This window comes from Ictalurus furcatus, chromosome 2, assembly GCF_023375685.1.
Source record: "Ictalurus furcatus strain D&B chromosome 2, Billie_1.0, whole genome shotgun sequence".
Taxonomy (NCBI): Eukaryota; Metazoa; Chordata; class Actinopteri; order Siluriformes; family Ictaluridae; genus Ictalurus; species Ictalurus furcatus.
Window position 1 is genome coordinate 39,598,240 of NC_071256.1, and position 13,019 is coordinate 39,611,258.

Sequence of the window (13,019 nt, forward strand, 5' to 3'; positions counted from 1 at the left end):
AACAATTCTGTTAAACCCGGGGTCTCTGATGTAAACACCAGTGTGTCAGGGTAATATCTGTAAATATCCGTATGTTAATGTAAACAGTTTGCTGCTCTCTGGATAATGGTGGAAATGAATCAGCAACTAGCCTAACTTCCTGTGTTGAACATGTGGTGAAATCGACGCTGTTTTGGACCCTTGTTTTAGAGATTGTGCTGCAGTATATCCCAGTGCACTGTGTTTGACATTAACAGAGAGATAAACCAGTCCAGCAGTCAGGAACTCAACCCCGTGCTGGCTCTGGGACAGGAGGAGGGCGTGTGACTGGTGCTACAGGATTGACTCGTTTTTAAACGCCACAAAACAGGGTCAAAGGTTACGTTAGTGTACAGAAGGGACGTGCTCTGACTTAGTCTTCATGCTGTAAAGCATTTCAGAGCTATTTATATTATTTTATTTCTTATAAAAGTTTTTATTACAGTAGACACGACCAAATCTGATGAGGGTTGAAATGTTCATGTTGAAGCTCCGGACAGTTTTACACTGCCACATAAACTTTATAACTTTATGTTAATTACATACGCCACATTTTTTTCCAAACATGTAAAATGACTAGAACTGTTTTTAGATAAAATCCTCGAATGTGCAGAGAGACAGTGTTTATTCTATAAACACAAACAGCAGCTGAAGAGGAGTTTTATTACAGACTTCTCTCTGAGACACTAACGCTGTCTGAATAAGGCTACAGTAACGTCTGTAATATATACGGTTATATGATGTGTTTTATCTGATCTAGAAGTGTGATGTGTGTGTGTGTGTTTGTGTGTGTGCTCAGATCCTCCCCGTAAACGTGTGGACTCTCCCATGCTGACCCGTCATGGCCGCTGCAGGCCGGAGAGGAAGAGCCTGGAGGTCCTGAGTGTGACGGATCAGGGCTCTCCAACCCCGCCCCGCCGAGCCCTCGACACCTCCGCACACAGCCAGAGGTCACAATGATAAAATATTTCTCTTGTGTTGGTCAGATCATGTTCAACATTTCAGCCTTGATGACTCTGTGAAAGAAGAAATAGGGAACGCTTTGTCCAAAACCAAACTCTGTTCACTGATTAGTGCAGAGATTCAGGAGTTCTGCTCCTTTATATTCATCTCCAGTTCATTTTATTACATCCCACAATGCATTGCAGTTATTTAGCATCCACATGATGTAGTCTAGGAGATAAAGCACTCTAATGTACTGTGTGGTTTATAGGTAGTAGGGAATAGGGAGTAGAGTGTAGGGAATAAGGAGTAGGGAATAAGGAGTAGGGAATAAGGAGCAGAGAATAAGGAATAAGGAGTAAGGAATAGGGAATAAGGAGTAGGGAATAAGGAATAGGGAATAAGGAGTAGGGAATAAGGAGTAAGGAATAAGGAATAGGGAATAAGGTGTAAGGAGTAAGGAATAAGGAGTAGGGAATAAGGAGTAGGGAATAAGGAATAGGGAATAAGGAGTAGGGAATAAGGAGTAGGGAATAAGGAATAGGGAATAAGGTGTAAGGAGTAAGGAATAGGGAATAAGGAGTAAGGAATAAGGAGTAGGGAGTAAGGAATAGGGAGTAAGGAGTAGGGAATAAGGAGTAAGGAATAGGGAGTAAGGAGTAAGGAATAGGGAGTAAGGAGTAGGGAATAAGGAGTAAGGAATAAAGAATAGGGAGTAAGGAATGAAGAATAGGGAGTAAGGAATAAGGAATACGGGAGTAAAGAATAGGGAGTAAGGAGTAGGGAATAAGGAGTAAGGAATAAAGAATAGGGAGTAAGGAATGAAGAATAGGGAGTAAGGAATAAGGAATACGGGAGTAAGGAATAGGGAGTAAGGAGTAGGGAATAAGGAGTAAGGAATAAAGAATAGGGAATAAGGAGTACGGAGTGGGGAATAAGGAATAGGGAGTAAGGAATAAGGAATAGGGAATAAGGAGTAAGGAATAAGGAGTAAGGAATAAGGAATATGGAATAAGGAGTAAGGAATAGGGAATAAGGAGTAAGGAATAAGGAATAGGGAGTAAGGAATAAGGAATAGGGAATAAGGAGTAAGGAATAAGGAATAGGGAGTAAGGAATAAGGAATAGGGAATAAGGAGTAAGGAGTAAGGAATAGGGAGTAAGGAGTAGGGAATATGGAGTAAGGAATAAAGAATAGGGAGTAAGGAATAAGGAGTAGGGAATAAGGAGTAAGGAGTGGGGAATAAGTAGTAAGGAATAAGGAATAGGGAGTAAGGAATAGGGAATAAGGAGTAGGGAATAAGGAGTAAGGAATAAAGAATAGGGAGTAAGGAATGAAGAATAGGGAGTAAGGAATAAGGAATACGGGAGTAAGGAATAGGGAGTAAGGAGTAGGGAATAAGGAGTAAGGAATAAAGAATAGGGAATAAGGAGTACGGAGTGGGGAATAAGGAATAGGGAGTAAGGAATAAGGAGTAGGGAGTAGGGTGCTATATCAGGCACTGGATGTAAAGGTCATTATGTAAAGATAAATTGAAATATCATGCTGTACATTCTGCTGCATCACCCTGATCTCACACACACACACACACACACACACGCTGTAATAAGGTGTGTGTGTGTAATTAGAGCAGTGTTTCTGTTTGCTGTGTGTCGCTACACGACAGTAAGACGATGTGGCTGTGATCATTCCTGAACGCTGGAGTATTTTCAGAACTCAGTCTGCCTCATTAACAGATTATTTCTGAAATTGTAAACCTGAATGACTGAGTGTTTCCCCGTCCGTGTGTGTGTGTGTGTGTGTGTGTGTGTGTGTGTGTGAGCAGATCTCGCTCCGTGAGCGGAGCCTCCACCGGTCTGTCCTCCAGCCCCCTGAGCAGCCCGAGAGTAAGTCCCACTCCGCGTATATTCCGTGTGAGTCAATAAATCTGATTTAGCTGCTGTGTTTTGTTAGTGTTCATCTACTTCACACTGTTCCATTCAGACTCATGAGTCATACCATGGACCTGCCACACACACACACACACACACATACACACACACACACTGCACAGTTTATTCATTAACACTAACACAATAACAGTTATTAACAGATTCCTGTGCATCATTTCCGGACTTGTTTCCATGCTCAGTGTAAAACTCTGTTCTGCTGGTCATGTGCCATAGCTCTCATTAACTCTCATCCTCATTGCTGTTCTCTTCACCTCTCCATTCTTCTGTCCTCCTCCATCCCTCTGTCCCCTTTCTCTCCCGCCTCGTCAGAGTCCGGTTTTCACATTCAACCAATCCGAGGTCGCCTCCGCCTCCGCCGCACAAGCCAAAGATCCCAAAGCGGGGAGCGGCCCCGCCCCTCGGGCGGCCCAGCGCGTGCCTGATCAAAAAACCCAGACGCTTCCATCCAAGGCGGCAACCGACCGGCCACACCTGCAGTCTATGAAGTCCCTCCCCCTGCAGACGCCGCCCTCCCCCTCCCCTTCCCCGTCTCCACTCCTCTCCCCCATCCCTCGTTTCTTCTTCTTCCCCGCTCCCTCCGTCCTGAAGTCCGTCACTAAGTCCATCTATCCTAACTCTGCCCATGTGTCGCAGGTCACGCCCCAGGATTCCCCGCTTCCCACCCCCCTTGGAACCCCCCAGCACCCCCCTCCCACCCCACCGTCCTCCTCTTCCTCCTCCTCCTCCTCGCGGGCTGAAGGGGGCGGGGCTGGAAGTAGCGCAGGGGGCGGCTCCCTGTCCCTCACTCCCCCCTCCAGCCCCGGCGCAGGTGGTGGAATGGCTGCTAGTAGCTCCGCCCATTGGAGGAGTCGTCTCAACTCGTTCAAGAACAACCTGCTGGGTTCACCACGCTTCCATCGCCGCAAGCTGCAGGGTGAGAAACAGTCACACACAACACGTACGACCGACTGAAGGAGTTCAGGGGTACAGCAGGTAGCATAGCCACCTCACCTGTCCAGGGCCGGGGTTCCACGCTGAGCTCACGGAGTCTCACCTGTTCCTCCCTGTGAGTGGGTGGAGCTTCAGCAGTGACATGTGAATCTGACAGTTAAAATGTCAAAACTGAATTAATAAATGGTCGAAATCTGATCGTATATCAGTATGAACATATGGGACTGGGACTGATTAGATTAGATATCTCAGCAGCAAGCCTAACCACACCCTCTCAGTAACGTGTTTATCCTGACCCCGCCCTTTAATTGTAATTGTAATTATACCGTACTGACTATAATCGTACACGTTACAGAAAAAAACAACTTTTGCATTAATATATCTGTCTGAATAACTTATTCTGTTCTAAATTACACGTGGAAATGTTACGTGGTGTCTGTAGTTCTCAGCCCCAGGATCTCGTCTGACTTCTCTCTGTTTCTGTAGTTCCTACATCAGAAGACATGTCCAGCCTGACCCCGGAGTCCAGCCCAGAGTGAGTAACCAACCACAGGAGGGATGAGATGACTGGGTTTTAGATGTGTGTGTGTGTGTGTGTGTGTGTGTGTGTGTGTGTGTGATAACTCTGTCCTCTGTCCTTTACAGGTTGGCTAAGAAGTCTTGGTTTGGGAACTTCATCAGTCTGGAAAAAGAGGAGCAGATTTTTGTTGTAATCCGAGACAAACCTCTGAGCTCCATCAAGGCTGACATCGTCCACGCTTTTCTATCAGTTAGTGCTCCACCTACTGTTCCCTTTCCTTCTCTATTCCTGTCTTCTCTTTCTTCTCTATTCCTGTCTTCTCTTTCTTCTCTATCTTCTCTTTCTTCTCTATTCCTTTCTTCTCTTTCTTCTCTATTCCTGTCTTCTCTTTCTTCTCTATCTTCTCTTTCTTCTCTATTCCTGTCTTCTCTTTCTTCTCTATCTTCTCTTTCTTCTCTATTCCTGTCTTCTCTTTCTTCTCTATTCCTGTCTTCTCTTTCTTCTCTATCTTCTCTTTCTTCTCTATTCCTGTCTTCTCTTTCTTCTCTATTCCTGTCTTCTCTTTCTTCTCTATCTTCTCTTTCTTCTCTATTCCTGTCTTCTCTTTCTTCTCTATCTTCTCTTTCTTCTCTATTCCTGTCTTCTCTTTCTTCTCTATCTTCTCTTTCTTCTCTATTCCTGTCTTCTCTTTCTTCTCTATTCCTGTCTTCTCTTTCTTCTCTATCTTCTCTTTCTTCTCTATTCCTGTCTTCTCTTTCTTCTCTATTCCTGTCTTCTCTTTCTTCTCTATCTTCTCTTTCTTCTCTATTCCTGTCTTCTCTTTCTTCTCTATCTTCTCTTTCTTCTCTATTCCTGTCTTCTCTTTCTTCTCTATTCCTGTCTTCTCTTTCTTCTCTATCTTCTCTTTCTTCTCTATTCCTGTCTTCTCTTTCTTCTCTATCTTCTCTTTCTTCTCTATTCCTGTCTTCTCTTTCTTCTCTATTCCTGTCTTCTCTTTCTTCTCTATCTTCTCTTTCTTCTCTATTCCTGTCTTCTCTTTCTTCTCTATCTTCTCTTTCTTCTCTATTCCTGTCTTCTCTTTCTTCTCTATTCCTGTCTTCTCTTTCTTCTCTATTCCTGTCTTCTCTTTCTTCTCTATCTTCTCTTTCTTCTCTATTCCTGTCTTCTCTTTCTTCTCTATCTTCTCTTTCTTCTCTATTCCTATCTTCTCTTTCTTCTCTTTCTTCTCTTTCTTCTCTATCTTCTCTATCTTCTCTATTCCTATCTTCTCTATCTATTCTTTCTTCTCTATCTTCTCTATTCCTATCTTCTCTTTCTTCTCTATCTTCTCTATCTTCTCTATTCCTATCTATCTTCTCTATCTTCTCTATCTTCTCTATTCCTATCTTATCTCTTCTTTATCTTCTCTTGGTTGTTCTTTTTCCCCTTTTCCTTTCCCTTAGTATTCATTCCTTTCTATCTTTCATTTCCTTTCCACTTTTTATTTTCTTCTCTTCCCATTTCTTCTCACTCCTTCTTTTCCTTACCGTTCCATTCCTTTCCTTTCTCTTCCCATCCCTGTCCCTCCGTCCCATCTCTTCTCTTCTCTTTTTTTCCCACCCCACTCCTTTCCCTTCTTTTGTGCCCCTCCTTTTTTTATGCTCTATTTCCATCCTTTCTTCCTGTCCCCCGTCTCATTCCCCTACTTCTCTTCCCTCTGCTGCTTGGGGTTTTCAACGTAACGTCTCTCCTGTGTTCCTCAGATCCCATCGCTGAGCCACAGCGTGATCTCCCAGACGAGTTTCCGTGCAGAATACAAAACCTCCGGTGGTTCCTCCGTCTTCCAGAAGCCCATCAAATTCCAGGTGGACATCTCCTTCTCCGAGGCCGAGCGGGAACGAGAGCGAGGGAGGGAAGGGAAAAGGGAGACTGGGATCTACAGCGTGACCTTCACCCTCATCTCAGGTGTGCACTGCTTATATCAGGACTCTGTGTAGGTTCTGTAAGTAATGTGCTGAGTTCTGATCATGTTGTCTGTGGTATGTTTCTGTTCTTCAGGTCCTAGTCGCAGGTTTAAGAGAGTGGTGGAGACGATCCAGGCTCAGCTGCTCAGTACTCATGACCAGCCGTCTGTGCAGGCCCTCGCCGGTGAGAGTTCATAATAAACTCACACAGACATATCAGTAATCTCACAGCAGTGTGGCGAAAACCCATCACGAAGAACATTTTGATATAAAAAAATACAGTCATGTGAAAAAGTAAGTACACCCCATGGAAATTGTTGGCTTTTTTTTTTTTTTTACATATTTGGACGAGCAAACATTTGATCCTCTTTGAAACAGCACCTATCAATAAAGTTGATGCACTTATATATCAACAGAAATATCAATAGATGTGATATTCTTCTGTGGGAAAAAGTAAGTACACCCTTGACCTCAGAAGCTAGTATTGCCCCCTTTAGCAGAAATAACGTCTTGTAGGTGTTTTGCATAATTGTCCACCAGGCTCAGTCCAGTCCCTGTCCAGTCCCTGAGGCAGCGAAGCAACCACAAACCATGACATTTCCACCACCGTGATTCACAGTTGGTGTGAGGTGTTTCTCCTGAAAAGCTGTCTTTGATCTTCACCAAACATGTCTGCTGTTACTGTGGCCAAACACCTCTATCTCTGATTCATCTGTCCAGACAACATTATTCCAAAAGGTCTGGTCTTTGCCTGTATGCTCATAAACAAACTGTAGTCTTGCGAAGGCTTTTTCCTGCCACGCCTCCCATGCAGGTCAAATCTCTGCACTCTCTTTCTGATTGTAGAAGCATGCGCTTTCACACCAACAGCTGCAAGACTTACTGCAGATCCTGTGATGATATTTTGGGGATCTTGGAGACTCCTTTTTGCATCAGACGGTCTGATTTTGGGCTGAATTTGCTGGGACGGCCGGTCCTGGACAAATTGTCAGTCATTTGAAATCTGCGCCATTTGTAGATGATTTTCCTTACAGTGGAATGATGTATTTCAAATAATTTGGAGATCTTTTTAAATCCCTCGCCAGACTCATAGGCATCCATAACCTTTTTTCTATCGGCCTTACAGAACTCTTTATATATTGGCATGATGACACCACACACCTCAATAACAAAGGGAACACCAGACACTAGATATGTGAGGGGTATAAATAAGACCGGTTCCACCTGCACTCTCTAAGAAGGTTCTAATCACTGGAACCCGATCTTCAACACCTGATTCTAATTTTATGGATTTAAAGGTGTGATAAATGTAGGGGTGTACTTACTTTTTCCATGTGACTGATCTGTTTTTTGTGAATTGTGAAAATTACTACAAATGTTAGTTTTATGTGTCATTTGATAGAGACAGTATCAGCTTTATTATTAGGCACTAACCAACAATTTCCATGGGGTGTACTTACTTTTTCACATGACTGTATGTAATGGGCCAATCAGCTACTTTTAACAAACTGTTTAAATACTGTTTCTTTTCATAAAACCCACGGAGGAAGTACTAATGACACCGGAGATTTCAGGAAAAGTATATTATCACATATCTTAATAATGCCGTCAGTTAATATTTTTTTTCGTTATTTGAACCCGATCTGTCAGGCAGATTTCATTCGTGTTTGTTCTGGCCACACCCACCTCCGTGTTAACGATGTTGACGACAGTGATATTAATTGACCCATAATCAGACCCTGACCGTTTATCTTTAACAGATGAGAAGAACGGGATCTCCTCTCATCCCCCTGGCACTCCCACCCGCCAGAACTCGCGGCGCTCTGAAGGGGGCGGAGACCGCAACGAGAGGGCGGAGCGTGCAGACGGTGCAGGTACGGGAGGCAGCGGTAGCGTCATCCAGCGCAAAGGGTCGGGCAAGGACAAGACCCGCCTCCTATCGTCCAACGGAACCCAGTCTCAGCCTTGAGAGAACTCTCCGGAAAACAGATACAGAGCTTTGACTCTGTTCTCCCGGACCCCTCACCCAGAAATTCCCACAATCCCTCAGTCACAGACCCCCGACTCCCCATCGGTAAAACCTGTAGCCCCAAAGCAGCTGGGAGGAAACTATTAGCGTATTGAAGAAGAAATGGATGCTGTTACTCACCGACACCACGAATCACCTGCGAACACCTGAACCTGCTCAAAGAGCCGGAACTATGATGTCAGTCACCTCGCGCGTGCAGAGGATCTCGCGTCCGAACTTACTCTGAGCATCTCGAGGCGGAGCTACACCACGTACTCATTAGTTACTGATCACCTGGACGGAGGATCGTCTCGTTTTCATCATCACGTCATCATCTTTGTCGTCATAGAAACACACTCCTTTTTCAAATAAATGTCACTCATACAGACCGCCTTCCTGAAGACACCGAGAGAACAATCCGGATTCGTGTGCTCCGGGGACACGTGGAGGAAACGTGGATTGGAGCGCAGACAGAACCTCGCCTCGCGCCGGATTAACACGCTGGAAGTGAGGTGTGTGTAGAGCATCCGGTGTGTGAAAGCAAATCAAACCCCAACACAACTCTCAACACAACTCTGAGCACGGCACGGTTTAATCCTCTGATGTTTAAACCTCCTTTTACCCCTCCGGAATCAGACAGGACGAGAACACGGCGAGCTCGGAGTCCAAAACAACCCGAAAGAAGAAGAGAATTCAGAGTGAACGAATCCAATCAAGTGAAGAATGTCAAAGATAAACGAACAAAAAAAGCTATTTTAAAAGTATTTATTTCATTTAAGATCCGAGTACATTTATTTTAAAGGTGTTATTTATTTATTTATTTATTTATTTATTTATTTAAATGGGTGCTGTAGAGTTAGCAGGCGAACAGATGAAGCAGTGGCCGGAAAATTTGTCACGTTCATTTCGTTCCCAAACATTAAAATCATGCTGCAAAAGTTTTACGTTGAAAAGCTGCTGTTTCAGTTCTGTTTGTGTTTCTGTTCTACTTCTTTTTCATTTCACAACAATAAAAATCAAATAAAAAACAAATGCAACACAACAATGACGACAAGTGAAAGAAGAGCAAGAAAGGACTTGGAGAAGAACTTCACACCTCAGATGTTCCTGGCAGTAAATATTTGGCAAAATCATGAAGAAATAAAAAAGTTTATAAACTGAACTGAGACTTGGAGAGGAGGAGGAGGAAGAGGAAGAGGAGGAAGAGGAAGAGGAGGAGAAGTGAAGTTCCGCCTTCTTCAGCATCATTAAGAATGTTAACCACAAAAACCCAAAGCAAACACTCTGAGAGACAGATCCATGTACTGAATGTGAGCAGTATTCACACACACACACACACACACACACACACACACACACACACACACACACTCTCCCCATCTCTCTCTCTCTCTCTCTTTATGCCCCGCCCCCTCTGACAGATCTACACCTAAGTAGTAAAGAAAAGACTGTAAGGTTTTAGGGTTTCATTCCTCCTGCACATCCAGACAACACAACCGGTTTCTCATGGTTCCTGTGTTTAGCGCCAATAAAAACATGAAGAATAAAACATCTGGACTGCAGCAATACACTCGAAGCTACAGATGTGTTTTAAGGCCACGTTAAAGGGACTGAAAAGGTTCAGGGATGAGGTTGTGATGTTTTGAGGAGGAACGTTGTGAGGTCTACTGCTACCAGAATACCGTTTTTATTTTATAAGAATGACTCAGGTCCTTTAGATAAAGAATAAGACTGTAATGTTACTTCTCATTTCAGGTAAATATCGAAAGTTCTGCTTCAAGCGAAGACTGATCTGAGATCTTTGTGGTTTGTTTTCTAAAATAAACGCTGTAGATCTTCCTGCACGCTCGATTCAGAGCTCGAGGACTTTCCTGCTTCAGCGAATCCACACCATGACGGTTCCTGTTCACACATTTACTCTCCTACTGTTCTACAACTTCCTCATGTTACAGCTTTATTCTAAAAACAACAACAACTCAGATCCTCGCAGTAGACCAGACAACTTCGTCTGTTCCAACTTCATCCCCAAATCCTGCTTTTACTTTCTAAAGCTGTGTAGAGCAGCGTCGCACAATAACACAACCACACAATAACACCGTCACACAATCACACAATCACACAATGACACCGTCACACAATAACACCATCACACAATAACACCATCACACAATAACACAATAACACCATCACACAATAACACCATCACACAATAACACAATCACACAATAACACCATCACACAATAACACAATCACACAATAACACAACCACACAATAACACCGTCACACAATCACACAATCACACAATGACACCGTCACACAATAACACAATCACACAATAACACAACCACACAATAACACCGTCACACAATCACACAATCACACAATGACACCGTCACACAATAACACAATCACACAATAACACAATCACACAATAACACCATCACACAATAACACAATAACACCATCACACAATAACACCATCACACAATGACACAATCACACAATGACACCATCACACAATAACACCATCACACAATAACACAATCACACAATAACACAACCACACAATAACACCGTCACACAATCACACAATCACACAATGACACCGTCACACAATGACACCGTCACACAATAACACAATCACACAATAACACCATCACACAATAACACAATAACACCATCACACAATAACACCATCACACAATGACACAATCACACAATGACACCATCACACAATAACACAATCACACAATAACACAATAACACCGTCACACAATAACACAATAACACCATCACACAATAACACAACCACACAATCACACAATAACACAATAACACCATCACACAATAACACAATAACACCATCACACAATAACACAACCACACAATCACACAATAACACAATAACACCATCACACAATAACACAATAACACCATCACACAATAACACAACCACACAATCACACAATAACACAATAACACCGTCACACAATAACACAATAACACCATCACACAATAACACAACCACACAATCACACAATAACACAATAACACCATCACACAATAACACAATAACACCATCACACAATAACACAACCACACAATCACACAATAACACAATAACACCATCACACAATAACACCGTCACACAATAACACAACCACACAATAACACAATCACACAATAACACCGTCACACAATAACACAATCACACAATAACACCATCATGAAGAGAGACCTCAGAAGAGCACAAAGCTGACCTGGTCCTGCACAGGGACTCACAGAGAGGTGAAGACCAGCTGACAGAAGGACGGAGTGAAGGACAGAATGATGGACAGTGAAGGACGGAGTGATGGACAGAGTGAAGGACAGAATGAGGGACAGTGAAGGACAGAGGGATGGACAGAGTGAAGGACAGTGAAGGACAGAGCGAAGGATGGAGTGAAGGACGGAGTGATGAACAGAGTGAAGGACAGTGAAGGACAGAGGGATGGACAGAATGAAGGACAGTGATGGACAGAGTGAAGGACGGAGTGATGGACAGAGTGAAGGACAGTGAAGGACAGAGTGAAGGACGGAGTGATGGACAGAGTGAAAGACAGAATGATGGACAGAGTGAAGGACGGAGTGAAGGACAGAATGATGGACAGAGTGTGGAGTTAATGAGTTACTGAACACTCGAAATGCCTTAATCACAAGCTGAACATGTGGAACACTGACTCGGACTGATTGTTTCCACACACACACACACACACACACACACACACACACACACACACTGCAACCTGCACAATTCATGCATCTGATCATGGAGGAAGTTACCTCGAGTGAGTGAGTGTGTGTGTGTGTGTGTGTGTGTGTGTGTGTGAGGAGAGAGGTGTTGTGAATACTCGGCCGTGAGTGAATATGAAATTAATTTATACACACATCTACCACACCTCCATCATCACCACCACTGAATGTCCCTCTCTTTTCTTCTCCTCTCCTCTCCTCCTCTCTCCTCTCCTCCTCTCTCCTCTTCTCCTCTCTTCTCTCCTCCTCTCTCCTCTCTTCTCTTCTCCTCTTCTCTTCTCCTCTCTCCTCTTCTCTTCTCTCCTCTCCTCTTCTCCTCTCTTCTCTCCTCCTCTCTCTTCCTCTCTTCTCCTCTCTTCTCTTCTCCTCTCTCCTCTCATTTCTCCTCCTCTCTTCTCCTCTCTTCTCTTCTCCTCTCCTCTCATTTCTTCTCTTCTCTTCTCCTCTCTTCTCTTCTCCTCTCTCCTCCTCTCTTCTCCTCTCTCCTCTCCTCTCATTTCTTCTCTTCTCTTCTCCTCTCTTCTCTTCTCCTCTCTCCTCCTCTCTTCTCCTCTCTTGTCTTCTCCTCTCCTCTCTCCTCCACTCTTCTCCTCTCTTCTCTCCTCCTCTCTCTTCCTCTCTTCTCCTCTCTTCTCTTCTCCTCTCTCCTCTCATTTCTCCTCCTCTCTTCTCCTCTCTTCTCTTCTCCTCTCCTCTCATTTCTTCTCTTCTCTTCTCCTCTCTTCTCTTCTCCTCTCTCCTCCTCTCTTCTCCTCTCTCCTCTCCTCTCATTTCTTCTCTTCTCTTCTCCTCTCTTCTCTTCTCCTCTCTCCTCCTCTCTTCTCCTCTCTTGTCTTCTCCTCTCCTCTCTCCTCCACTCTTCTCCTCTCTTCTCCTCTCTCCTCTCCTATCATTTCTTCTCTTCTCCTCTCT

The 13,019-nt window shown here is 43.9% G+C and overlaps 1 protein-coding gene across 2 annotated transcripts in view; it reads left to right on the plus strand.

Moving 5' to 3' along the window:
* The window catches only part of brsk1b (BR serine/threonine kinase 1b), a 31,623-nt gene extending 20,425 nt beyond the window's left edge, over nt 1-11,198 (plus strand). Inside the window, exons 12-19 of one of the 2 annotated variants that reach the window (XM_053619486.1) lie at nt 818-968; nt 2,786-2,846; nt 3,222-3,825; nt 4,329-4,377; nt 4,488-4,611; nt 6,105-6,306; nt 6,400-6,489; nt 8,042-11,198. In XM_053619486.1, coding sequence (XP_053475461.1) covers nt 818-968; nt 2,786-2,846; nt 3,222-3,825; nt 4,329-4,377; nt 4,488-4,611; nt 6,105-6,306; nt 6,400-6,489; nt 8,042-8,274 — 1,514 coding nt within the window. In that variant the 3' untranslated portion in view covers nt 8,275-11,198. The remainder of the gene's footprint in view (nt 1-817; nt 969-2,785; nt 2,847-3,221; nt 3,826-4,328; nt 4,378-4,487; nt 4,612-6,104; nt 6,307-6,399; nt 6,490-8,041) is intronic. The other variant, XM_053619478.1, reaches the window with a different exon arrangement.
* Nucleotides 11,199-13,019: the final 1,821 nt, after the last annotated feature.